This window comes from Tursiops truncatus, chromosome 3 (genome assembly GCF_011762595.2).
Source record: "Tursiops truncatus isolate mTurTru1 chromosome 3, mTurTru1.mat.Y, whole genome shotgun sequence".
NCBI lineage: Eukaryota > Metazoa > Chordata > Mammalia > Artiodactyla > Delphinidae > Tursiops > Tursiops truncatus.
Window position 1 is genome coordinate 30,601,917 of NC_047036.1, and position 25,380 is coordinate 30,627,296.

At 37.7% G+C, this 25,380-nt stretch overlaps 1 protein-coding gene across 4 annotated transcripts in view; it reads left to right on the forward strand.

Moving 5' to 3' along the window:
- The window catches only part of WDR70 (WD repeat domain 70), a 310,180-nt gene that overhangs the window by 85,459 nt on the left and 199,341 nt on the right, over window positions 1-25,380 (forward strand). For all 4 annotated transcript variants that reach the window (XM_019930128.3, XM_073802066.1, XM_019930126.3 and 1 more), the window contains one exon: window positions 15,238-15,391. In XM_019930128.3, the coding sequence (XP_019785687.2) occupies window positions 15,238-15,391 (154 nt within the window). The remainder of the gene's footprint in view (window positions 1-15,237; window positions 15,392-25,380) is intronic.

Here is a 25,380-nt window from a genome sequence, read left to right on the forward strand (position 1 = left end):
AGACAAATTATAAGCTCATAAAAAATTGAAATACATACTGAAAGCAATGGACTGCTAGCCGTACATAATATATGAGTTTCTACAAACCAATAAAGGGGGTTATTTGAAAATTAAAACTGTCAAAGAAAATGAATTGACAGACAACAGCAGAAGAAATGAAACTGGCCAGTAAACATGAAAAATTGAAGAAACAATTGAAGAAAAAAATTAAAATGCCAGTGATGCACTACCTGTCCCCTGTCCCCTGTAAGACTGGCAAAGATGAAGAAGATCTCTACTATCCTGTGTGGGAAGAAGGCAAATGTGGGGAGAAGGCAAAGGTGGGATATCAATTTCCAAGCTCTTTTTCTAAAGAATAATTTGATAATATCCATCAAGATGGAAAATGTGAACTGTGATAAGATTTGGAGAAATAAGCACTTTCAGGCATTGTTGGTGGGAATGTACATTGGTACCACTCTGTGGAAGGCAATTTGGCATTATCTTACAAATTATAAACACAGCTAGATACTCTGACCAGTAACCCACTTTAAGGAACTTCTCTGATACATGTATCCACACATGGAAATGACCAAGGAACAAAGTTTATTTATTGCAGCATTGTATACAATAGCGACAGATATGCTTTCTTGAATTTTATTATTAGCACTGAAACAAGGACAGTCTGAATATGTCTTCTTTTTCCTTAAAAAAAAAAAAAAAAATTCCACGGCTATGTTCCTCATCTTTTTATGTTCTACAACAGAGATTAGCAAACTATGACCAGAGGGCCAAATCTAGTCCCTGGCCTGTTTTTTAAATTTTTTAATTTAATTTTATAATTTTTATTTTATATTGGAGTATAGTTGATCTTGGCCTGTTTTTTTTTTTATGGCATTTGAACTAAAAATTTTACAATGTTAAAGGATTGTAAAACAAAATACAGCAAAGAAGAATATGTGACAAAGATTGTATATGGCCTGCAAACCTTAACATATTTCCTATCTGGCCCTTTACAAAGGGAAAGTTTGCTGACCCCTAGTCTAGAATCTCTTCCTTGTTATTTTACTCTCCTTGCCTGGTGACAAAGGCTGTGAATAGATTCTTCTTGTCTCCTCACTTCCTTAAAGATAATAGCTTGTAGCTAGTGGAAGGAGCCTATGGTCTGAGGGAGTTTCAAGGGGCCTGCTTCTGGGAGTAATCCTTGCAAGGGAGTTTCCTCTTTATGTGATGCATATTCTGTTTCCCGGGAAGCTATTTTGTTAGAGTTCTGACTAGTTGGTGCATCTTTGTTTTGTTGACCCCTGTGTCATCTCTTAAACATCCTTTTTAGCTGCCAGCTGCCTAATGTGATAACTGTTTTCATAAGGGCAGCCTTTCTACTTTGAGAATGTGCTGCTCTAGGAATTCTTGGTTTGTGGGATATTTTCACGTGAGGCGGTTGTACCCTTTTTTGGGAGGTATTTTTCTAATCACTCTAGTTTTTTTCTTCTAGAAATTTCTGGGTAGTTTTTACCTTTCAGTTCTTTCAGTTTCTAATTCTGATACTTCTCTCTATTGTTATGTTTTTCCAGGTTATTTCTTTTGATATTTGGACTAGGGAAATCTAATGCGTAACTCACATTTTTTGTAGAAGTCTTCTATTGTATTTCCTGTTTTTAAGTTCTTAAGGACCCTGTCTTTACATTCTCTTTGCACTGTCTTCAGGATCTCCCCTACATTGACTGAATACATTTTAACATTCTTTGGTGATCTTTCACAAGTCCTTAATTTCTAAAGTCCTATGTTTATATTCTTCTCCTAAACTTCGAAGGACTTTATAGTTGTCATCATCTTTCTGTCTGACTTCACAACATGAAGGTTTCATTGCAGTTAGTTCATTGTTCCCACTTTCTTCCTTCCCCAGTACTTGGTCCTTCTCTCCATCCTTACCTGTACTCCGTACAAGTATTCTCCCTGCCTCTCCAGTTTCTTCCAGATCCCTCCTTCAGAATTCAACTCAAGCATTTTCCTTGCTTAAATCTCACTTAGAGTACTGCAGCAGTCTGTTTTCCCCCACTATTCATGCTAAATCCGCTTAATACCTTCTTGATGCATTTTGACTAAAACTCAAATGCTTTGCTCTGATTTGTAAAGTCCTATGTGATCTGGCCCCTGCCCATTTCTTCTCTTTTCTTAGTGTGCTCTAGTAAAACGGCTGAGGGATTTTACACAGTACTTTTCTCCTGCTTAGAACGCTCTTCCCTGCCCCTTCCTACCTGCTCACGCCTCACAAACATGGTTAGCTTATTTTTATGCTTAGGTCACCACCGAAATATTGCTTTTCTAGAGAGGCTCTCCAAACTAGGTCTCTCCCCTTATTTGCTCCCTTTTATTCATTGTTAAATGCTGAGCTGTTGTTCTGCTGTTAGAATTAAGACTTGAATTATTCCTAACTCAACATTATCATAAAGGAAGCTATTGGGAATAATCAGAAAAAGGACTTGGTTTTTGCTAATCATCCTTATTGGTTGGCTGTTCTTGATCGTCTTTCTCTAATCCTCAGAAGATACGAAAATGTACTGTTTAGATATTTAGGTTCATTGTCTTTCAGCATGGAACTTGTCTGTGAGATCATATAAAGTCATGAAGCTGATAATCTGCACTTGAGTGATAGAGTAATTTTATCACATTAATAAACAAAAATACACATTTTAATGGAAGGGAAGAGTTATTTGGCTTTAGTAAAATATTTAGTCCTGGATAGAAATTTTCTGTGGCTTTAGTTTTGATTGACAGATACATTATTTTGTAAAGTCATTACTAGCTTCCAAACCTTTAGTATGTGAGTAGGTATAAAAAAATCAGAAAAGGCATAAGAATATTTCTCTTGAGCATTTTGGTTAGTAATAATTAAAACACATGCTAAACTTATACTAACTTAACTCGTAATGAATTTGAAATATTCAGTGTATTCAATTCAAATGTATTCATTACAGTCAGCTATCAAGATTTTATACCCCTCAAATAATCTTAAACAGCCCTTGGAAATAAAGAAGTAGTAATAATAGCAACTACTTATTTCACATACTGTGCTAGCTGCACATAGATATGTATTGTTTTTAATCTTCACCCCAATCCTATAAGTATTGTTTCTCCGGGTTTTTTAGTGGAGGAAACCAGGACTCAGCAAAGGTATAAAGCTGGTACGTGAACTCTGTCTCAGGGGCATCTCTGCATAGTGCTACCATCTAGTTCCATCTACTAATTTGGAAAAAAATGGGGAGACTGAGTCTAGTGAAGCCAAAGGACTTGCTCATCGTCACATAGCTAGTTAGCAGCAGAGTGAGCACTTGGCTCCCTGGCCTCCTGACTCACATTCCGGTGCGCTTTTCACTGTATCAGGACACCTTGGCTCCTGAGCCCCAAGTGACAGCCCCAAGCAACTGTGTTTATCTGTCTTGCATGTCCCAGCTTGTTTTGCTAGCAGAGCAAAAACTACTTAAAAGGATCCTCAATCTTCACCTTCCCACTCACCTCCACTTACACACATATACTCCCACTTGCCCCATGAATAACTTCACAGAAAGAATTGTGCAATGTCACTAAGCCTTCCTCTGGTGTCAGAGTTACTCCCTGAGAGAACATTCACTTCCTCATGACTCCAGTTTACTGTCAGATTGGCTTTCGCCCTCTTCTCTTTGATCGGAATCTCAGTTGTTTAGGCAGGAATTTGAGGAGCAGATGTTATACCCCTTGAACAAGCCCTTTAAGTCTCCTTAGTACTGTGTCTAATGACTCTTAATCCTGTCCTTTTAACTCTGTGGCTAGCAGAATTAAGAGCAAAGTGGGACAGGAATGGGGAGCTTGATGCTGAACATTTCATTTTAATGTTGGCAAAGAGAGCACGTGAAATGAGACAGAGGGTAAACGTTAGGCTTTCCTGTAAAGCTAAAAAGCAAGATGAATGTTAGTGTGGGATTGCTGAGATTTTATATTTCCCTCCAAATGTAAATAGAGCAATTTGGTAGAGCAAAGAGCCAGAGAAATGGAGCCAGTGAACTGTTGCTACTACCCAGTCTTCTCAAATTTTGCTGTGTTTGGAAATGAAAATTGGTTCGCCAGAAAAAAAAAAAAGTTATTGCTTAAAGTATTTGATCTTCCATGGTTATTGAAGAAAATTAAGACTTCTCCAAAATGGGAGTACTGTTAGCAAAGATACACCCTGTGAACTAATTGGTTCATTCTATTCTTACTTTACAGACTTTGGTCTGGCAGTCTGAACTGACTAATTATCAGAGATCTGATCGGGCTTCCCTGGTGGCGCAGTGGTTGAGAGTCTGCCTGCCGATGCAGGGGACGTGGGTTCGTGCCCCGGTCTGGGAAGATCCCACATGCCGCGGAGCAGCTGGGCCTGTGAGCCATGGCCGCTGAGCCTGCGTGTCTGGAGCCTGTGCTCCCCAATGGGAGAGGCCACAACAGTGAGAGGCCCGTGTACCAAAAAAAAAAAAAAAAAGTATCAGATATGTTTGTTCATATAGTTAAAAAATTGCACTAAACGGCCTATAATTTTCTCAGTTCCTAATTATTTGCTTGAGATATGGTATATCAGAGGCTGATGAGGAGAGAGAAATCACACAGTAATTTGAATAGGGAAAGCTTATTATAAAGAACTACTGTCTGTAACAGGGGATTGGCGTAATGAGGGATTTGGCCCTAAAAAGTAAAGTGAACTCTAAAGAGTATACGAATAGCAAATAAGAAGAGTAGCCTTATTCCCAGCATATAGATAGAATATTTAAGGAAGACGCTTCCAGGATTGGGATCCAGACCTTATTTGCGAGGGCAAGGCTGTGGCTCACTAAATGATAAAGAAGCTTCTGTGGTGTTGTGACAGGAGAACTTGCCAGAAACTTTTTTCACCAGTTCACCCTGGTACAAAACTGTCTGAGGGAGGTGCTGGGGAATTTACTGGGTGCTGCTGGCTACTGATTGCTGTGCACACTTCAGGAGCCTGCTAGTGGGAAAGCCACACAAACTGTAGGAGTTGGACACTGGAGGAGCCATGTGTGGTGCAGGAACCTACCAAGAGGAGCACACAAGACCCAGGGAGGAATACCCCTTTCTCCTGCAGTGTCCGTCCAGCACTCTCTAACTTAACATCATGCCAGACTTAACATCATGCCACGTGGCCCAGGGAAAATATTTAAAGGACCCAAATCTATTTTTGCACAGCAGGCAGTGAAGGGTGAATTTGGAAATGAGAGGCAGTAGATGGACAACTGACACATTTGATCAAACAAATTTATATTTTATTATTATTGATGCCTCCTATGGACTTAATTTAAATTTGGGACCCTGGTCAGAATCTTGCCCAGGACCTCATTCCTTTCCAGTGTTTCAGAAAGGATGTCATGAGTCCAGAGAGACTTTTCTTTTTTAGGAAGGAAAGATCCTGGGCAGTAGCCCCACCTTTGCTTCTGTAGGTTACTTTTTCATGAGCATCTCGTTTGGGAGCTTCAGTTTCTCATCTATCTTGACACTTTGATCTTGGGCATTGTGGTGAAATTCCTCACATTTTCACACATTCTAACCTCAGAGCTCACTCAGATCTTTGTTTGAATTATCTTTGCCATTGGAAGCAGTACTCTGAATTTGTACATTAAGCATGGCCTTTTCCAGAATAAATATTTCAAAACCTATCAGCTAGAATTTCAGCATTTTAGGAGAAACAGTCACTATAAATTTTGAGCAGCAGTTTCTAGTTAGTGGTGGCTCTGCATAAAGGCAGTTTGATTGGTAAGTATCCGATTTGGATCTGATAACCAACCAGGAAGAATAACCTACTGAGGCCTAGTTAGACATACATAAATTTTAGCCTTTTGTATATATTCTATTTTTAGAAGACAACATTATCATGAGTTAATAGTTTTTTATGAAATACCAATTTATTTCTCAGCCTTAAAATTATAGACTTAGAAGGTAAATTGGACTAAATGGCCTAACATTTTGTTAAAATTGTTTTATTGTTGAAGTTAATTTTATTTTGAGTTTGGCCTGTTAGGATAAATTAAGGAATTTAATTAATTTTGTAAAAAGATTTTTATTTATTTATTTAGGCTGTGCCGGGTCTTAATTGAGGCATGTGAGATCCTTGTTGTGGCATGCGGGATCTTTTAGTTGCAGCATGCAGACTTCTTAGTTGTGGCATGCATGCAGGATCTAGTTCCCTGACCAGGGATCGAACCTGGGCCCCCTGCATTGGGAGTGTGGAATCCTACCCACTGGACCACCAGGGAAGTCCCTTTAATTAATTTTTTGACAGCAGAATTACATTCATAAGGGACGGTATAGCTGAAGACAGCTTTAAAAAAAAGATGATCATTTTTATTTATTTTTATTTATTATTTTTTAAAGATGTTGGGGATAGGAGTTTATTAATTAATTAATTTATTTTTGCTGTGTTGCGTCTTCGTTTCTGTGCAAGGGCTTTCTCTAGTTGTGGCAAGCGGGGGCCACTCTTCATCGCGGTGCGCGGGCCTCTCACTATGGTGGCCTCTCTTGTTGTGGAGCACAGGCTCCAGACGCGCAGGCTCAGTAGTTGTGGCTTACGGGCCTAGTTGCTCCACGGCATGTGGGATCCTCCCAGACCAGGGCTCGAACCCGTGTCCCCTGCATTAGCAGGCAGATTCTCAACCACTGCGCCACCAGGGAAGCCCCTCATTTTTATTTTTGATAGAGAAATTTTATGTTTTGGACTTTGATTATTAAGTTGGTTCTCTACCAGAGTTTTTTTTTTTTTATTAAAATACAGTTGATTTACAATATTAGTTTCAGTTGTATAACATAGTGATTCAATATTTTTATAGATTATACACCATTTAAAGTTATTATAAAATATTGGCTATTTTTCCTATGCTGTACAATATATCCTTGTATCTTAGTTATTTTATACATAGTAGTTTGTACCTCTTAATCCCCTACCCCCATCTTGCCCCTTTCCCCATCCCTCCTCCCACTGGTAACCATTAGTTTGTTCTTTATATCTGTTAGTCTGTTTCTGTTTTGTTATATTTGTTTGTTTTATTTTTAGATTCCACATGTGATAACATATAGTATTTGTCTTTCTCTGTCTGACTTATTTCACTAAGCGTAATACCCTCTTGGTCCATTCATGTTGCAAATGGAAAAATTTTATTCTTTTTTATGGCTGAGTAATATTCCATTGTGTGTCTGTGTGTGTCTGTGTGTGTATATGTATATATATTACAGAATTCTTTGAATTTGTGTATTAATATCTATTTAGGGTGTTTAATTATTTGTTTTCCATTCATATTTGTTTAGGGATATCTTTTTTAAGAGAATGACACCTGTGATAGCATACCTTTAAGATTGCTCTGATGTGAGATACTTTACTTTGCCATGTGTGAAAAATGTTAGAGACTGTGTTTTAGCATGGTAATAAAATTTTTACCTGAGGAGTTTACTTCAGTAGTCATTTCTAAATTTGTGACTGAAAGTCACATTTAGGGAGCTGCACAGTGGCTTTTTTAGTATTGCTAGGTATTATTGTCCAAGTAGACTTTTATAGATTTCATTAGGTTTTCTTTTGTTTTTTTTTAAGAACATTTTACATAGCTTAGTATTCCATTGTTCATCCATCTTATGAGGCAATGTGAATCTTCTGTTGTTCCAAACTTGATACTGTCTTATATTTATTTCATATTGTTAACAGCTGCACTGTTCAGGTCATTAGCCACTAGCCACATATGGCTATTTAAATTTAAATTAAATAAAATTAAAAATTAAGTTCCTTAGTTGCACTAGTGGTATTTCAAGTGCTTGATAGACACTTGTAGCTAGTGGCTACCATAATGGACAGCATTGATATAGAATATTTCCATCATTACAGAAAGTCCTCTTGAAAAGTCCTGGTCCTATAGGATGTGAGATGGTGACAGACTCACATATAGTCATCTCTCTGTATCTGTGGGTTCCTAATCTGTGGATTCAGCCAACCGCGGATGGAATCCATGGATGTGGAACCTGTGGGTACAGAGGGCTGACTATACTATGCCGTTTTATATAGGTGACTTGACCGTCTGCAGATTTTGGTATGTGGGTTGGTAGTCATGGAACCGATCCCCCTTGGATACTGACAGACGCGACTATACTGAAATTGTTGATGTGATAGCTTTCTTCCTCACAGAGGGTAGATTTTTTCATTTCACCATCCCAGTAATAATTTTCCAGGCTCTTTTGAGAATTTTATAATTTACTCTTTTTGGTTAAAATAATATATAATTTATTTTGCCCTAACAATTACATCTGTATATTTTTCAAACCCTACGTCGTGGAGGTAACTACTGTTACCATTGTGGTATTTATCCTTCTAGTCTTTTTTACTCATATATGTAAATATTTTTATTTTACAAAACTAGTACCATTCGGTACATGTTGTTTTATAACCTACTTTTTAATGTTTATACATATCACAAACAGATATAGTTGGAATTATTCTAAAATTTATATCCATTTGACAAGCATTTATAGAACACTTCCCGTGTGCCAGGTATTGTTTTAGGTTTGGGGCATAGAACACTACATAAGTATAGTTCTGTCCTCATGGAGCTTATGTTCTAGTGAGGGAAGGCCAACTATAAACAAAACATATATAATAACAGATGGTGTTAAGTGCTATGGGGAAATAACAAACAGCTCCATGCTTAGAAACATTTATATACCTTTTTAATTTGTACTTCTGAGGATTTCCTTTAATAACATGTGACTGTCTGACGTGTGGCCATAGCTGTGGTGGGTTCAGGATGTATCCCCAAAGCATCTTGCCTATAGACTGGCCTCAAGCCTATAAAGTAGTCTCATGGGCTTGTTCCTCCTAACTGTGGTCCCCTACACTGTCTGGTAATTAGCCATATTTTTTAATGTTTACATAGGACATTTGCATATATTTTGTGAAGTGTCTGTTCCTTTTGCATGCTTTTTAGTGGGTTGTTGGTCATTTTTTTTAAATTGTTGTACTTTAGGAGTTCTTTACATATATTAGATAGGAATCCTTTGTCAGATACATACTATGAATATTTTCTCCCAGTCTTTGACTTGGCCCATTCATATTCTTAATAATGTCTTTTAATAAGGTTTATGAAATACTTGAATTATTTTTCCTACTATATTCTGTAATTATAGAAAATCACATGAATCGACTGGATGTTAAACCCATATTGCCTTCCTTAAATAACTCTTACTTGATTATGATGTATTTACATATTGCTGGATTCAATTTGCCAGTATTTTGTTTAGAAGATTTTTTTGTATCTGTGTTCATAAGATGTATTGGCTATTATATAGTACAGGGAACTATATTCAATATCCTGTGACAAACCATAATGGAAAAGAATATGAAAAAGAATGTATATATGTGTAGCTGAGTCACTTTGCTGTACAGAATAAATTAACACAGCATTGTAAATCAACTATACTTAAATAAAATCTAAAAACAAAGGACATTTTATAATGAAAAAAGGTGCAGTTCACCAAGATGTTTTAAATGTACTTGCACCTAATGATATATCTCCAAATATATAAAGCAAAAACCAACAAAACTAAAGGAAGAAACAGGCAAATCCACAGTCATACTGGGAGTGTGACTTTCTCAGTAACTGATATTGCAAAAAGAAAAAAAAAATCAGTAAGGAAATAGAAGACTTGAACAACATAATTAATAAATGACTAATTTACATATGTTGTTCCAAAATACATTCAGGCATATAAATAATGCTTTTAAAATTGACATATACTGGTCTGTAAATCAAGTCTCAATAAATGCCCAAAGTCTAAATGTTCTCTAATCCTAGTGGAATTAAGTGAGAAAGCAACTCTAAAAAATAATTTGAAAACAACCAAATGTTTGAAAATTAAGCAATATTAAGTAAATAATCCCTAGGTCAAAGAAGAAAACACAAGAGAAATTAGAAAGTATTTTTAATTGGGTGATAATGAAAAGACAATCGATTAGAACTTGTGACATGCAGCCGAAGCCATATTTAGAAGAAAATTTACACACTTAAATGCATACATTACCAAAAAAACATTTTGATGATCTAAACATCCATTTCAAAAAGCTAGAAAAAATATTAAGTTATATCCAAAGATCTCTAGAGAACAGAAAAAGTAGGAATGTTTTCCAGTTTTTTTCATGAGAACAGAAATACCTTGATACCAAAACCTGATAAGAAACTTTTGTTTATCCATCCTATATATGGCAGTTTGCCTCTGCTAATCTCAAACTCCCATTCCTTCCCTCCCCTACTTCACTTCTCCCTTGGCAACCACAAGTCTGTTCTCTATGTCTGTGAGTCTGTTTTTGTTTCATAGATAGTTGATTTGTGTTGTATTTTAGATTCCACATGTAAGTGACATCATATGGCATTTGTCTTTGACTTACTTCACTTAGTATGATAATCTCTGGGTCCATCCATGTTGCTGCAAATGGCATTATGAAATGTCCTTTATACCTTCATTAGTGTTCTTTGCTTTAAAGTCTACTCTGCCTGATATTAGTAAGATATACCAGCTTTCTTTTAGTCGGTATTTGTGAATTATGTTTTTGCATCCTTTTGCTTTCACACCTTCCTCTCTGTATGAAGTATCTCTTTTAAGTGAAAGCTTATTTTTTAATCATTCTTAAAAACTTTGCCTTTTAATTGTAATACTTAATTTAATTATATTTAATGTTATTGCTGATAAGTTTGAGCATAAGTCATCCACCTCATTCATTGTTTTCTATTTGTCCAGCCTGTTTGATTTCCCATTTACTGTCCTTTCCTTTGCATTAAATTTTTAATTAATTAATTTATGGCTGTGTTAGGCCTTTGTTGCTGTGCGGGGGCTTTCTTTAATTGCGTTGAGTGGGCTTCTTATTGCGGTGGCTTCTCTTGTTGCAGAGCACGGGCTCTAGGCGTGCAAGCTTCAGTAGTTTTGGCATGTGGGCTCAGTAGTTGTGGCACATGGGCTTCAGTAGTTGTGGCTCGCAGGCTCTAGAGCACAGGCTCGGTAGTTGTGGCACACAGGCTTAGTTGCTCCGCGGCACGTGGGATCTTCCCGGACCACGGCTTGAATCCGTGTCCCCTGCATTGGCAGGTGGACTCCCAACCACTGCACCACCAGGGAAGTCCCTGCATTAATTTTTTAATACTATATATTCTCCTCTCAGTTGGCTTGTTAGTGTCTTTTACTGTTCCTTTAGTGCTTACCCTAAAGATTACATCATATATTCTAATAATAGACTGAAATTTTATTAAAAATTAGTACTTTTACCCCTTCCCAGTCAATACAAAGACTTTAGAACATTTACCATATGTAACTACATTTATCCTCTCCTACACTTCTGCAGTTCTTTTCATGTATTTCAATTTTATATATGGGTATGTGTGTGTGTATACATTTTAAGTCCCATCAGATATATTATTGTTGTTTTATGAAGTCAGTAGTCGTTGAGATTTACTTATATATCCTCCCTTTCTATTATTTTTCATACCATACTCTGTATGCTTTTATCTGGGGTCATTTTCTTTCTGCCTGAGGGCTCTTTCCATTAGTATAGTCAGCTGTTGACAAACTCTTTTGGCTTCTGTTTTTCGGGAAATTATTTTGTCTTTATTTTTAGTGATCCTATAATTCCATCTAGGCAGTTATTTTTATTCAGAACTTTGAAGATATCATTGCGTTGTCCTCTGGCTTTTGTTGCTTCTTTGCAAAAGTCTTCCGTTAGTTTTATTTTTACCCTTTTGAAGGAATTTTTTTCCCCCGCTCTGGCTGTTTTAAACGTTTTCCTTTTGTCTTTAAGTTTTCAGCAGTTTTACTATGATATGCCTGGGTGTGGTTTTCTACTATCCTTCTGGTGTTTATAATACTTACTGAATCTCTGGTTTAGTGTCTTTTATCATGTTTCCAATTTTGACAGTCACCTCTGCACATTTTGCTTCTCACTCCTTCCATTCTGCAATTCCAGTATGAGACCTTCTTACCACATCTAATGTGTATCTTATGTTTTTTTCTGCATTTTCCATTTTTTCTCACCATGCTTCAATCTAAAAATGATCTTTTAACTGTTAATTCTCTGCTATTAAACCCATTTATTAGTTCTAAATTTCAGTTATGTATTTTTCATTCTAGAATTTCTTCATATTTCTTTTTTATTATTTTCAGTTCTCTATATAAGATCTCTACCTTGTCACTTAATTTCTTAATTATAGTTATACAGAATTCTGTGGCTCATGAGTTCAATGTCTGGTTCTCCCAATTTCTGTGAACCTGGATAAAAATTTCTTTCCTTTCACTAACTTCTAACTGAAATTTAGCATTTCCTTTAATTATGAAAGTAGGCAACAGAGTCACAGGTGTACCTGCAAATTTCAGATGCTTTCGTATCACATTACCATTGTTACAGGTATATTGAAAGATATATTGTTTATGATCATCACTGCTTTGAAATTACAGAAGTTATCAGACCTGCCTCTAGGCCTAGTTACTTGATACATTAGTGTAGAAACTCCATATTATGTCACAAATTAAAAAAATATATATTTTTATAGTTATTTCTTTATGAATGATTTTCATGGTGTGTCTAGTGTGTTTTTTTTAATGTGTTTAAAAACATTCTAAGAAGGGCTCCATAGACTTCAGACTATAAAATAGTCCAGGCCAAAAAAGTGGTTCTGTACAGAATAGGTCAGATTGTGTCATTTCTCAGCTCAAAATGCTCTAGTGGGTTTCCTCTCATTTCTTCTAGAGAGAGTAAAACCAAGGTCCTTTTGGTGCCTTACCTGGCCCTCCTTGATCTGCACCACCCCACTGGCTGCATTCTGACCTTATCTCCAACTCCTGTTCTTTTTGCTCATTCTACAGCCACGTTGGGAACAAAGCAAGTATTCTCTTCATGCAGGTCCTTTCTAGTAACTGTTCCCTCTTCTCGGAACACTCTTCCTGAAAATATCTGCATAACCTACTACGTCAGTTACCTGATAAACTATTCAGTCACCTACTTCCTGACCACTCCACTTAAAATATTTATTCCTGCCTCCTTGGTACGTACTATCTGCCTTCCCCATTCTGTTTTTCCCTGTACACGTACCACAGTCTTTCATATTATGTATTTTACATATTTATTAGCTTAGTATTGATTTTGGGAGGGGGTCTTACCATAGGCCTCTGTTACTGGCGGGTGGGACCTTCAGCAATAGTTAGGTCAACTTTGGAGAGCTGTTGTCATTCCCATGCATAACTTTCATCCCTGCTAGCACCACTGTTTCATTTATGAGCCTATTGCGTTAAGAGTGGAGTGGACGATGACAAAAGCTAGCTAATGTCAGCTGAACTGGCCACCTAACTTTGTCTGCATGGTTGTTCATTGCCTCTTTTAAGGTTGATGCTCTCTGAGGTTAACGTGTGATACAAAGAGCTTCATTTTTGGTGTCCACTTTCATATGTCTGTCTATGTGGATCTTCCCCACATCTCCTTTTCTCAGTCTCCTGATCTTTTCTAGGTTTTATCTCGCATCTCCTGGGGAGAGTGTTTCTAACCAATGTAGTTTAGACATTTTGCTCACCTGATATAGTTAACATGCTGTCATGGATCATGGACCAGCATGAATTTCTTTGGATTCTTCAGGTGATCCAGGTCCCTTGGGACTATTTTAAGACAAAGGACTAGAAAATTAACATAGCCCTGGTTCAAGCATGTAAATGTATGCTGCTGTTGATTTACATATGACTGTCAACTGCTTTTGGTCTTCCTTCCTAATAGAGGTAGAAAACACCTGCTTTATGGGATCAGTGACTGCATAGCACTTACCTGACAGAGAGCAATAACCCTGTCTTTATATGCTGCTAAATGGGCCCTCCGGCTTTCAGTCTGTAGTCTTTAATTGGTGATTAATCATCCTCAGCCTTTCATTGTCTTTCTTTTTTGCGCTGACTGCCCCTAGCAATAAGCTACCCAGTTCCATAGACCTTTCAATTACTTCCTTTCCTGTACCTCTCAAATGCCTGAAGTATTGCACCAGCCAGTGCCTTCCCTTTGACCAACAGTTTTAGCAGTTGCATTTGCGCTGCTGCAGCTTATCAGGGACTATGTACCACCAGAGATGGGGTCCTCATTGCTAACCAGTCAGTGACACCACTGGAGTGGACTTCACAGGTCTACTTTTGCTACCAAGTCTCTCAGGTTAGGTTCCCCCAAAACATTTTGAAACTTCAGGATTTGCATGTAGGAGGTTTGTTGAGGAGTGCTTCTGGGATCAACCCCTAGGAGGGAAGGTGCAGGGAAACGGCATTAGGAAGATGGAGGAACTGAATTGCTTGGTAGTTGCAACAGCAGTCTCAGCTGATTCCCGCAGGGAGATCTGAAGCTGGAATAACCCTTCTGAGATATTCCTGATTGAAACAGAGGGCTGGACCATTTTACTGCACATTGACCAGTCATTGACTGTGGGATGTTTTGGGATGGTAACATAACCTTGGATGAGGGAGTTCTCTGTGGTTCAGGGAAATTCCTGAGGGTTTAGTTTAGTTGTAAGCCACCAGCAGGCCAAATCCTGGAAGCTTGGGGGAATGAGTACTTCAGTCCTGAAAGGATTGATCTGGGTGGCACATCGTAGCATTCACTACAGCCACATGGCAAGATCACTTTCAGTGGGGTGGTGAGGGTGGAAAGGATACTACAGTGCTAGAGAAATAAGGAGGGAGATGAAAACTTGTTTAGATAGCTTAGCTGTGAAGGGGAGGAGAGAGAGGGAGAGTAGTCAGAAGTTACTGAGGAGACTGGAAAGGGGTGGGATCCAGAATATAGGTAGTAGATATGCCTGGGGCAGGAAGAGGTTCATTTTCACCATTGTAATCAAAAGGAAGAGGCAAGAGAGGCATTCAGAAGCAGATACATTTATAACAGTAATCAGAGGACGTTGACGCAGTTCTTATGTTTCTTCTGGGAAAGAGCAGGAAGAATCAACAGCTACAGAGGGGGAGTTGTTTGGGTTGAAGATTTAAGGCGAGTAGAGATTTTAATAGCTTGCTGTGGAGAGTGGGAGGAGAACTTAACAGGGTAGGCACTGGTGTTGAGGGCCCATTTGAGGTTGATGTTCCTGATTTTGTAGAATTAACAATTTGTGGAGTTGTGTGACTGTTTTTCTGACAGTGCTTAATAAGTGAAAGTATAAACATGCTCAGTGTCTTACCAGATTGTCTTTTTTTTTTTTTTCATAGCCATCAGATCAAGTCATTACAGTACAGTAACACAGGAGACATGATTCTTGTTGTATCTGGAAGCTCTCAGGCCAAAGTGATTGACAGAGATGGTTTTGAAGTAATGGAGTGTATAAAGGGAGACCAGTATATTGTAGATATGGCCAACACCAAGGTAAGTATGACACAATATTTTAGTGAATTTAATTAATTCAGTACACATTTACTAACAACTTGTTTGTGCTGCCATAATTTACCCCCAAAGTTAATGTCTTAAAAATAATTTATTATTTCTTGCAATTTTGTGCATTGACCAGGAAGTTCTTCTGCTTCATAGTGTCAGCTGGGGCACTAGGATAGTTGTAAAGTCCAAAATGACCTCACTCTGATGGTTTACAGCTGGTGCTCTCACCAGTGGCATTTCTTTCTCTCTTCCTCTTTCCCCTACCCCTTCTCTCTCTCTCTCTCTCTCATACACACACACACGCACACATTCTCTCCCTCCAACCCTGCCCCCTTTCTCCTTCCACGTGTCTAGTTTGGGTTTTCTCACAGTGTGGTAGACACTTAGTGTGGTTTGACTTGCTGCTTGGTGACTAGGTTCCATGAAGGATGAACATGGGAACTTCAGATTCCTTAAGGTCTGGTGTTGAGTCTTACACAGCATCATAGGACCAGCCCAAATTCGGGGAGAGAGGAGATAGACGTCACCATTTGGTGGGTGAATGGCAAGATCACATTGTAAAGTATCACGGGGGTTGTGAGATATGAATGCAGCCATCTTTTGAAATACAGTCTACCACAAACCTACTATGTACTAGGCTTTAGGACAAGAATGAAAAAGGGTCTCATCAGTCTTTTTATGTAAAGGATTTTAGTGGTATAATGATATTTTAAAATTAATGTATATTAAATACCAATTAACTGTAGTCCCAATAATGCTATGAAGCTTAATGGCTTATTTATAATTGCTAACATATATATGGGTTGGCTGCTCTTGCCTGGGCTTGGCTCCAAGCTGCAGATAGAGTGTAGGCTTGTTCTGTGTGACTCTGTTCCTCCTTGTACAAACAGACTACCTGAGGGCATGTTTTTCTTATGGTGATGGCAGAAATACAAGAAGGAAACTCCAACTCTGAAAGCATATTTCAAGCCATTGCTCATATCATGTCCACGAACATTCCACTGACCAAAGCAAATCACATGACCATGAGTAACATCTGGTCTCTGGTGAGAGGAACTGTAGTACCACATGTCAGAGGTTGTGGATACAGGGAGGGGTGATGGATTGGGAACAATAATGCAATTTTTAATTTAGTGACCACACTGTGCAGCACTTTGTGCATTCTGGATTTTAAAAGGTTTTTATTATGTATTATATCAAGTCTACCACTGTATGAGTGGAAATTAAGACTTTATGTAGTTTTTATGTGTTGTAATATTTCTCTAAGTAAATCTCTCCTATACATAAATAAAAATGATTTAAAAGTATGTTAAAGTGTCAGTGCATATGGTTGATGTAGAATTTTGAGCCTTCATTTGAATTCTGATTTTCACTCTTTCTTCCCCTCCTATCTAGTACCTTCTTCTAGTACCTTTTGGGTTGTGCCTAAGTCAGCATCTTACATGAGATTTGATTGTCTAAGAAAATACACTCGATCCTCATTATTTGTGATTTCTGTATTTGCAAGCTCACCTACTTGCTAAAACTTTTTTGTAAACCCAAAATCAATACTCACAGCCCTTTCATGGTAACTTCCAGACATGCATCTGGCAGGTGGCAAAAAAGCATTTGAGCAAGGCGATGCTATACCTTCTTGTTTCAGTTCTCATGCTGTAATCAAGTGTCCTTTTGGAAGTCTATTTAGTGCTACATTTTTCTTATTTTTGTGCTTTTTGTTGGTGATCTTGCTGTTTAAAATGGCCCCCAGGGCTGAATTGCTGTAGTCCTGTCAAGTGTTACCTAAGTTCAAGAAAGTCTTTGATGTGCCTTATAGAGAAAATACATGTGTTAGATAAGCTTCATTCAGGAAAGAGTTATAGTGCTGTTAGCTATGAGTTCATTGTTAATGACTCAACTATATGTGTTAAATAAAAGATGTCCTTAAACACAAACATATATAAAACAAAGTTATGTATTGATTGGTTGACAAAAATGTGACCAGAGACTTGCAGCAATCTAATCCTGTATTTGATAATTCAGTGTTTGCAGAACTTTGTAGACCATAACTACTGTGAGTAATGAGAATTGACTGTAATCTATTTTAGGCGCTCTAGTTGAGCTATTGGAATAAATTAATACAGTGTGTTTCAAACTGCCCTCTGCTGAAGCCTAGTGAAATGCTTCTTAATCCTAATGAGGATCACAGTCTTATGCCTTTCCTTTTGTTTATTGACTGTTTATTGAGTGTCCAGTGTGTGTTAGATGATTCAAACAGCATTCAAATATAATTTAAACATAATGCTATATGCAATTATATTGTAGTGGTGGCTTGAATAGTGTTTTTTTTCCCCCACGTATTCCACTAGAGTTTCTCTCCCCTCATCTTAAAATCATTGCCCTAAGGATTCCACCAAAGATGTTGTTTTGAGGGTGATGGTGATAAGGAAATAAAGCAGATAGGGCTCCAGATCAATCTCCCTATCTTAAACTCAAATAGTTCTGTTTCTATCTGTTTTATTTGAAGCTTTTGGGAATCTAAAACTTTATTTAAACAATGGGTTTGTGGAAAGGAAAGCTTTAAAAACTCTTATTTAACTTATTCTTTTTTAGTTTATGGTTACAATTTTGCTTAAATAATATGAGGAAGAGAAGTTTTTGCCAGTTTCTAAGCTCTTAATGATTTCAGCTGCTCAGGGCTTCTTACGTTATAAAAAGACTTAAGACTTTGTGGATTTAGGTTTTAGCCAAGAAAATTTCAAGAAGAAAGAAATCTGGTTGGTTCTGCATCTGGTTGTTTCTGCAGTTTCAGAAATATATATATGTTTATATAAATATATATATATATATTACATATAGTAAGATTATTGGGAAAGTAGGATGAGGGTGGATAAACAAATCTATGTAGAAATGTAGGAAATTAAAATATTAAGTTAATTACCAATATGCAAGAAACAACCGTATATTGTAACTAAATATTATAACTCTCCCAATCTTGTCTAATATTATCTCTGCTTTGATTTCAAAATCATGGTTAATATTTACTCTCTCCATTTTCCAGAAGCAAATATAATTAACTATTTGTTTAGGAAACATTACTTGTAACTTAATTGTAGTCTTTGGCTTGAGTGATGGGTTTTAGAAATGCAAGAATTATTATTTGAAAGAAGCAGATTTCATTGGACACTTTTTCTTAATTTCTAAGCTTCTTTTCTGATTCCAAGAGTAATTATTAACTTGTGGCTTTACTGGAAAGTTCAACAAGTAGGACATTAAAGGAAACTATTAAATATATCTGATCTATTATTATAAAACATTATGTACTTCAAACATAAACAGGCCTTTCTAATTAGATTATTAAATTGTTATATCGTTAGATTTTTATCTCTAATCTTTGTGTCTTTGTGTGTATGTGTATATTTCTTTTTAATGTGTACCTATAGTGGTACAGAATTTTTTTTTTCTGTTGCATACTGCAACACAATGCATTACATTACAGGGAGAGTATTCATATTTATACCTTTTAAAAATAGTTTATTGGGTTTCTAACTAATTCTTATTGACTATTAAAAATTTGGAAAATAAAAAAAGAAAAAATACTTGTAACTCTACTACCCAAATATAATCACTATTAAGATGTCCGTTTCTGTATTTTTTCTTTTATGCATCTGAAAAACATTTTTTCTGATCACACCGGAACCTTTACATCATTTATTGTTAGAGCCACATTTTACATGTTCTGCAGTCTTGGGATTGTATGCCAGTGCCTCAGGGCCTGTAGTGGGGTGGAATGAGAGGCCTTAGAGTGTGAGTGAGGGGCAGCAGGCCTCCTCCTTCGGCCAGAGAAGGTCCAATTTTGTCTGTTTTATGTGTTGGAGTTCTCTATAAGATAGCCTTTGAAAATCAGGTTCTGCTGTGTCTTTAAAATATGAAGGTCACTGATCTGGGGTTCATGGGATTTATTGGTTATATTATCTGGGAAAATGGGACCTTACTTCTTCAGGTTTAAGTCATTAGGAAAGTAGGACAAGGATAAACAGGAATCAACCCTTAAACCATTCAAAAGCATGCTTTAAAAACTGTAGATATATTGTCATCTAAAACTTACTTATTCTAAACGAGAATGTTAGTACATTACTTCCAATCAGAGAGTGTTTTTCTTTTTATCTGTTCTTTCTTTTTGACCGCGCCCTGCGGCATGTGGGATCTTAGTTCTCTCCCACGGATCAAACCTGCGCCCCCTGCAGTGCAAGTGCGGAGTCTTAACCACTGGACCGCCAGGGAAGTCCCAGAGAGTGTTTTTCTCTATTACTTTAAACTCTTAGACACATACTTTGCCTTCAGCCTTTTTCTTTTTCAACATTAAAACAGTTCTGTGCCATTTATTTCATAATTATTTGGCTAAAGTGGGAGGGGACAGGCTCAGGGGACATCAGAATTCTTAAATATTTTAGTGGGCCATCTCTCTGTGAGTATACTTTAATTATGGAGATTAGAAGCTTTATAAGGAATTCTGGGGAAAAGGTATTTTCAGATGCTGTATTTATATTTGAATAGTACGTGTAGTTATTCTGATATCCAGCCACTCGAGAAAATTGCCCTTATTATTTGGAGATGAAATATTTTAGTCGTGTCCTTTTAATGGTAAATATTGTTTCTTAGGAGTAAAATATTGTAAACTGTGAATTCTAGGTATATTTTTATTTCCTTAAGCATTTGTAACTGATGGTTTTAACTGCAAATATAAACTCTAAAAAATGCAGTGATTTAAAGTACATTGTGTTTCTTTGCAGTTTCTGAATATTTCCAGAGCTTTTTATCTAATAGAAACTCCATAACACTGGTTTCTATCCTTTTGACATATCCCCATCATTTGGGGGGTACTTTCTTACATCTGGCACAACAAAAGTTCCTGGCTCACCTTGTACTTTTCTGTTCTGATTTCTCTAGCATTCCATGGCTCTTTTGAATAGGGAATTCTATTTACAAATCAACATCTGGGCACTGGATATGTTCATTGCTGCTGAGGTGTTAATGCTTCTAGACAATTTCAGAAGACAGAGCTGGGGCTGGGAGGATAAACCAACCAATCAAAAAATAAACAAAATATATTAAAAAATCATGAGTTCACCCTGATATATCTAATTGTAATCCAACTTCCTAGCCTTTCCCCATTCCATATTTGTATTTCACTTCTCCAGTGAGAAACTTGGCCTCCAGCATCACCAGTATATTTTCTCATTTCTTCAGTGGTATAGTCCATAGAAAGTAATTTCAGAATTGCTACACACACAGTCCTTGTAGGAAGAATTCTAAGAAGGCACCCAAGATTCCCTGCCCCTCCCCTTGGGTGTGGATGTGACCAATGACTATGATGAGATACTTCTGTGATGAGGTTATATTGTCTGGCACAGTTGTCTTTAAGAAAGGAAAATTATCTTCAGTGCATCCTGCCTAATCAGATGAGCCCTTAAAAGGGATTGGGCTCTTCCTGGCAAAAAAGGATTTTAAAATTCGAGGGATTTGACTCAAGGGTGATTCTCTGTTCAAGGCTTTGAAGATGCAAGCAGAACCTGAGTGATGAAGTTGGGTGCATAGCTATAGCCAAGGAGATTTCCAAGCAAAATGTTGAAAGTACTGCCTGGTTTCTTCTTGCTACTTATAATAAAATATGAGAGAAAAAAGGTAAATTGAGAGGAGTCTTGTTAAAAAGGAATGAGTACTAGATGATTTAGTTAATTTTGAACCTATCCAGATGGCAAAGAATGTTAAAATGAAGAAATTGCATCTGAAAGTGTGGCATAGAGGAAAAAGCCCAGGGTGTGGCTATATAACCTTTTGCTAAAACCTCAGAAAGATCAAAAGGTCAGAATAGTCAGTCACACTAAAGACTCTTTCAAGAAATGAAGCATGTGCCTCACAGATTTTCTCAAACAAACCAGGTGACCTCTAGGAAGCTTAAGGAGGTTATTTCTTAGCCATTTCAGCAAGGGCTATGGTTAAAGAAGGGATTTCTTTTTCCCCTGTTCTTTTTTTTTTTTTAATTTTTATTGGAGTATAGTTGACTTACAATGTGTTAGTTTCAGGTGTACAGCAAAGTGAATCAGTTGCACATATACATATATCCACTCTTTTTTAGATTATTTTCCCATATAGGCCATTACAGAGTATTGAGTAGAGTTCCCTGTGTTATATAGTAGGTCCTTATTAGTTATCTGTTTTATATATGGTAGTGTGTATATGTCAAGAAGAGATTGTTTTTGCAAAGATTTTGGGGCATGGCTTTGCCTAATTCAGATTCAACAAGAGAAAGGTTTTCATTTGCTGGCTTTGAAGGTGAAGGAATCCATGTGGCAAGGACACAGCCTCTAGATGCTGAGAGCAGCCCCCAGCTGACAGATACAATGAAATAGGCATCTTAGTCCTGCACCCACAGGAAGTTGGATTCTGCCAGCAACCTGAATGAACTTGGAAACAAATGCTTCCCCAGAGCCTCCAGAAGGAAGCCCTACCGACATCCTGATTTTAGCCTATGAGACCCTGAGCAGAAAATTCAGACTTCTGGATTGTGACTGGACTTCTAACCCCCCAAACTGTTAGCTAATAAATTGGAGTTGTTTTAAACCCCTAAGTTGGTGGTAATTTGTTACACAGCAATAGAAAACTAACACGGTTCTGCAAATACCAAACATACTAAGTAATTATGAAAGTCCCTGAGGAGGTGGTAGTGATAGAGATCAGACATAAGAGCAGGAATTAGCTTTGAGTGGGAGGAGGGAATTTATTTACACTGGGAATGGAGGGATAAGGATGGGCTCATGTGCAGGTACGTTTATAGGTGGTGAGCCTTAGATAGGCAGTTGAAGGTATCACCATGTAGTCACAGGGTCATTTCCTAGTTTTGTGTTAGGAGGTGTTGGGATGAGGCCTTATGTAGGACAGTGAAGGCTTAGAATAGCTATTGATGGTGTGAGAGGAAAATTGCTGGAAGAGTTGTGGGAGCATTAATGACCACCAAATCTAAATTTGTAGATAGTCATTTGGCATATTTGTATGATATCCCTGAGTCTATTCATGAGCCCGAGGTGTTTGAATGTAGTACAATGATGATGAGGGGGGGTTATTCCATAACAAAAGTTGTGCATTATAAGTACAGCAAAAGGACACTCAGGTTTACACTGAGTGATTGGTTGAAATTTAGGATGTTGAAAAGAAAGTTCTTGATTTCAGAAAAGGAACCATCTGTGGACAGAGTTAGCCATAGTTGGGGCTGCTGAAGTATCTTAGAAGAGGTCGTTGGAGTTGAGTAGATCAAAGAAGAATGAATCGATCTCTTTGATATCTTCAAATGGATTTTAAAATTGCTCAGGAATTAGAAAGATTTGGACTTCAGAGTCCTTGATTCCTAGAAGTAAATTACTAAGAGTGTGATGGATTACAACAGGGGTCAGCAGGATATAGCCTGTGGTCCAAATCCAGCCTGCAACCTGTGTTTTGTAAATAAAAGTTTTACTGAAACACAGCCATGCCCATTCATTTACTATTGTCCATGACTGCTTTTGTACTTACAGTGGTAGAATTTGGGTAGTTGCCTCAATGACCATGTGGCCCATAAAGCCTAAAATAGTTACTATGTAGTCCATTAGAGAAGAAGTTTGCCACCTCCCAAAATCAAGCTATGAACGTTTTCTCCAGCAAAATATACCGACAGAAAATCTTGCTGGCAACTTCAGAAAGTTTGGTGATTCCTGAAAGCCCATGAATAGACTTTGGTTAAGAAGAGCTTTTGGATTAAAGCTCAAGGTATATTCCCTGATGCATTTCATCTCTTCATAGGAGTTGCTTCTGTTAGTTAGCTCACCATATGCCAAAGACATGGGTACTTTCATTTTTGTGGGTCACAGAGCCTCACTTCATTCAGTGAGTACAAATGGTGCTGTGGCGAGGCAGCTGTTTTACAGCGTTTGTCATGAGGCTGCCGCGGGGGTATGGACGGACAAGTACTGATCAGCACACCTCTCTGTGTGTGTGCGCGCGCGTGCGCGCGCGCGTGTTAGAGGAAACCAATAGTCGTCATGGTTTGATAATGTCCTCTCTGTATGCAAAGTTTAGCATATTATGAGAAACAAATGGATGTTTCATTCTTTCTACTAGGCTCTTTCCAGTTAAGGCTGTTAAATAAATGAGGGAAACAAGTTTTTTTTTTCCAGGGGCGCCTGCCTATGTTTAGATAAAGGAGAAAGAGAGAAAACCTAGTTTATTTGATGAAAAAGTGTTTTAGTCACCGACTCTTCTTTAATAGGTGTCACTTTAAAAATTTTTCCACTAATGTTAGCCTTGGTACTGAATCTGTTTAGTTCCATTTAAGAATCCTTAGTTGAACTTCATTTTTTGTTATGACTAATTTTCGTCACTGTTTTAACACAAGGGTACTTAACATTCCCATTGCCTTTGTCACACTCTTGTCTTTACAAACAAGAAACATTCATAGTCTTTTAGATTTCTTCAGTTTAACTTACTATTTGTGTTCATATTCTGTGTATTCAACAACTAAGGTGACCACATTTTATCATAGTGTTCTATGTAATAAGGATCATCTTCTTTTGGTCCTCTTAGAACTATCCTTTATATTTCAAGATGCTATTTCAACTCTAGTCAACAAATATCAGTAGAAGACCTGTTTTCTGGAGCCTGCCTTCAAGACCTGTTGGGCTGGGTCAGTTTTGGGGTTGTTGTTATGTCAAAGCATAGGAAGTGGGATTCTAAGAACTGGACTGAGCAGCACCCATTGTGCTGAGAATGGGTGAATCCCTGAGTCTGGGAGTGGGAGAGGAAGATGGTAAACTAGGAACTGACTGGGAGGTAAGCAGGCTCCACATTAGATTAAGAGGCCAGGCGAAGATGTCAGTGGAGGTGGAGCTGAGCTAAGCAGAGCGGGAGAATGAAGGTGTGGAGTAGTGTGCAAGATTGAGGAAGCCAAGGCAGTTTAGGATCTAGGTCCTTGAAGGCAGGGCATATCTTGGGATTATTGGGGTGTCCTTTCTGTTGCAAGTCATGAGCTGTTTTCCCAGAGGCAGATATTTAATGGGGTGAAACTAGATCAGGTACCTATTTACTGCTTGGTATTAGAAATTCTTTTTTTTTTCCTTAAATAAGCAAAGACTGGCAAATTTCTATTTTGGAAAGAGCTTAATGGGATCCCTGACAGTCCTATGATTTTACTCTATGAGCCAGTTTAATTACTATCTTTTAGTACCTTAGGTGCACAGAATTGAGGGGAACCTAACTCACTTATCTGTGCATGGCGCCCACCCATCATGCCATTCATATCTGGTGGTCAGTTCTCATAATACTGTAACTCTCAGCAGTGTCTGACACAGTTGATTATTTTCTCCTTGAAACGTCTTCTTTACTGCCCCCTTTCCCTCTCACTGCACATCTGTTCCATTGGCAAAACATGTTTTACCTACAAAGCTTTATGAATAAAGCTGCTATTAACATTGACATGTAGATAATTTTGAAATTGGAAAGTGTGAATCCTTCAACTTTGTTCCTTCTTTTCATGTTTATTTTTTAAAATTAATTTATTTTTGGCTGCATTTGGTCTTCATTGCTACGTGCAGGCTTTCTCTAGTTGCGGCAAGTGGGGGGCTACTCTTCATTGCGGTGCACGGGCTTCTCACTGCAGTGGCTTCTCTGGTTGCAGAGCATGGGCTCTAGGCACGCGAGCTTCAGTAGTTGTGGCACGTGGGCTCAGTAGTTGTGGCTCGCGGGCTCTAGAGCACAGGCTCAGTAGTTGTGGCACATGGGCTTAGTTGCTTTGTGGCATGTGGGATCTTCCCGGAGCAGGGCTCGAACCCGTGTCCCCTGCGTTGGCAGGCGAATTCTTAACCACTGCACCACCAGGAAGGTCCTCATGATTATTCTTAAATTAATATTTTTTGAAATAATAAAATAATAAGAATAAAAAATAATAATCTTGAAATAATAAAATGATTCTTGAA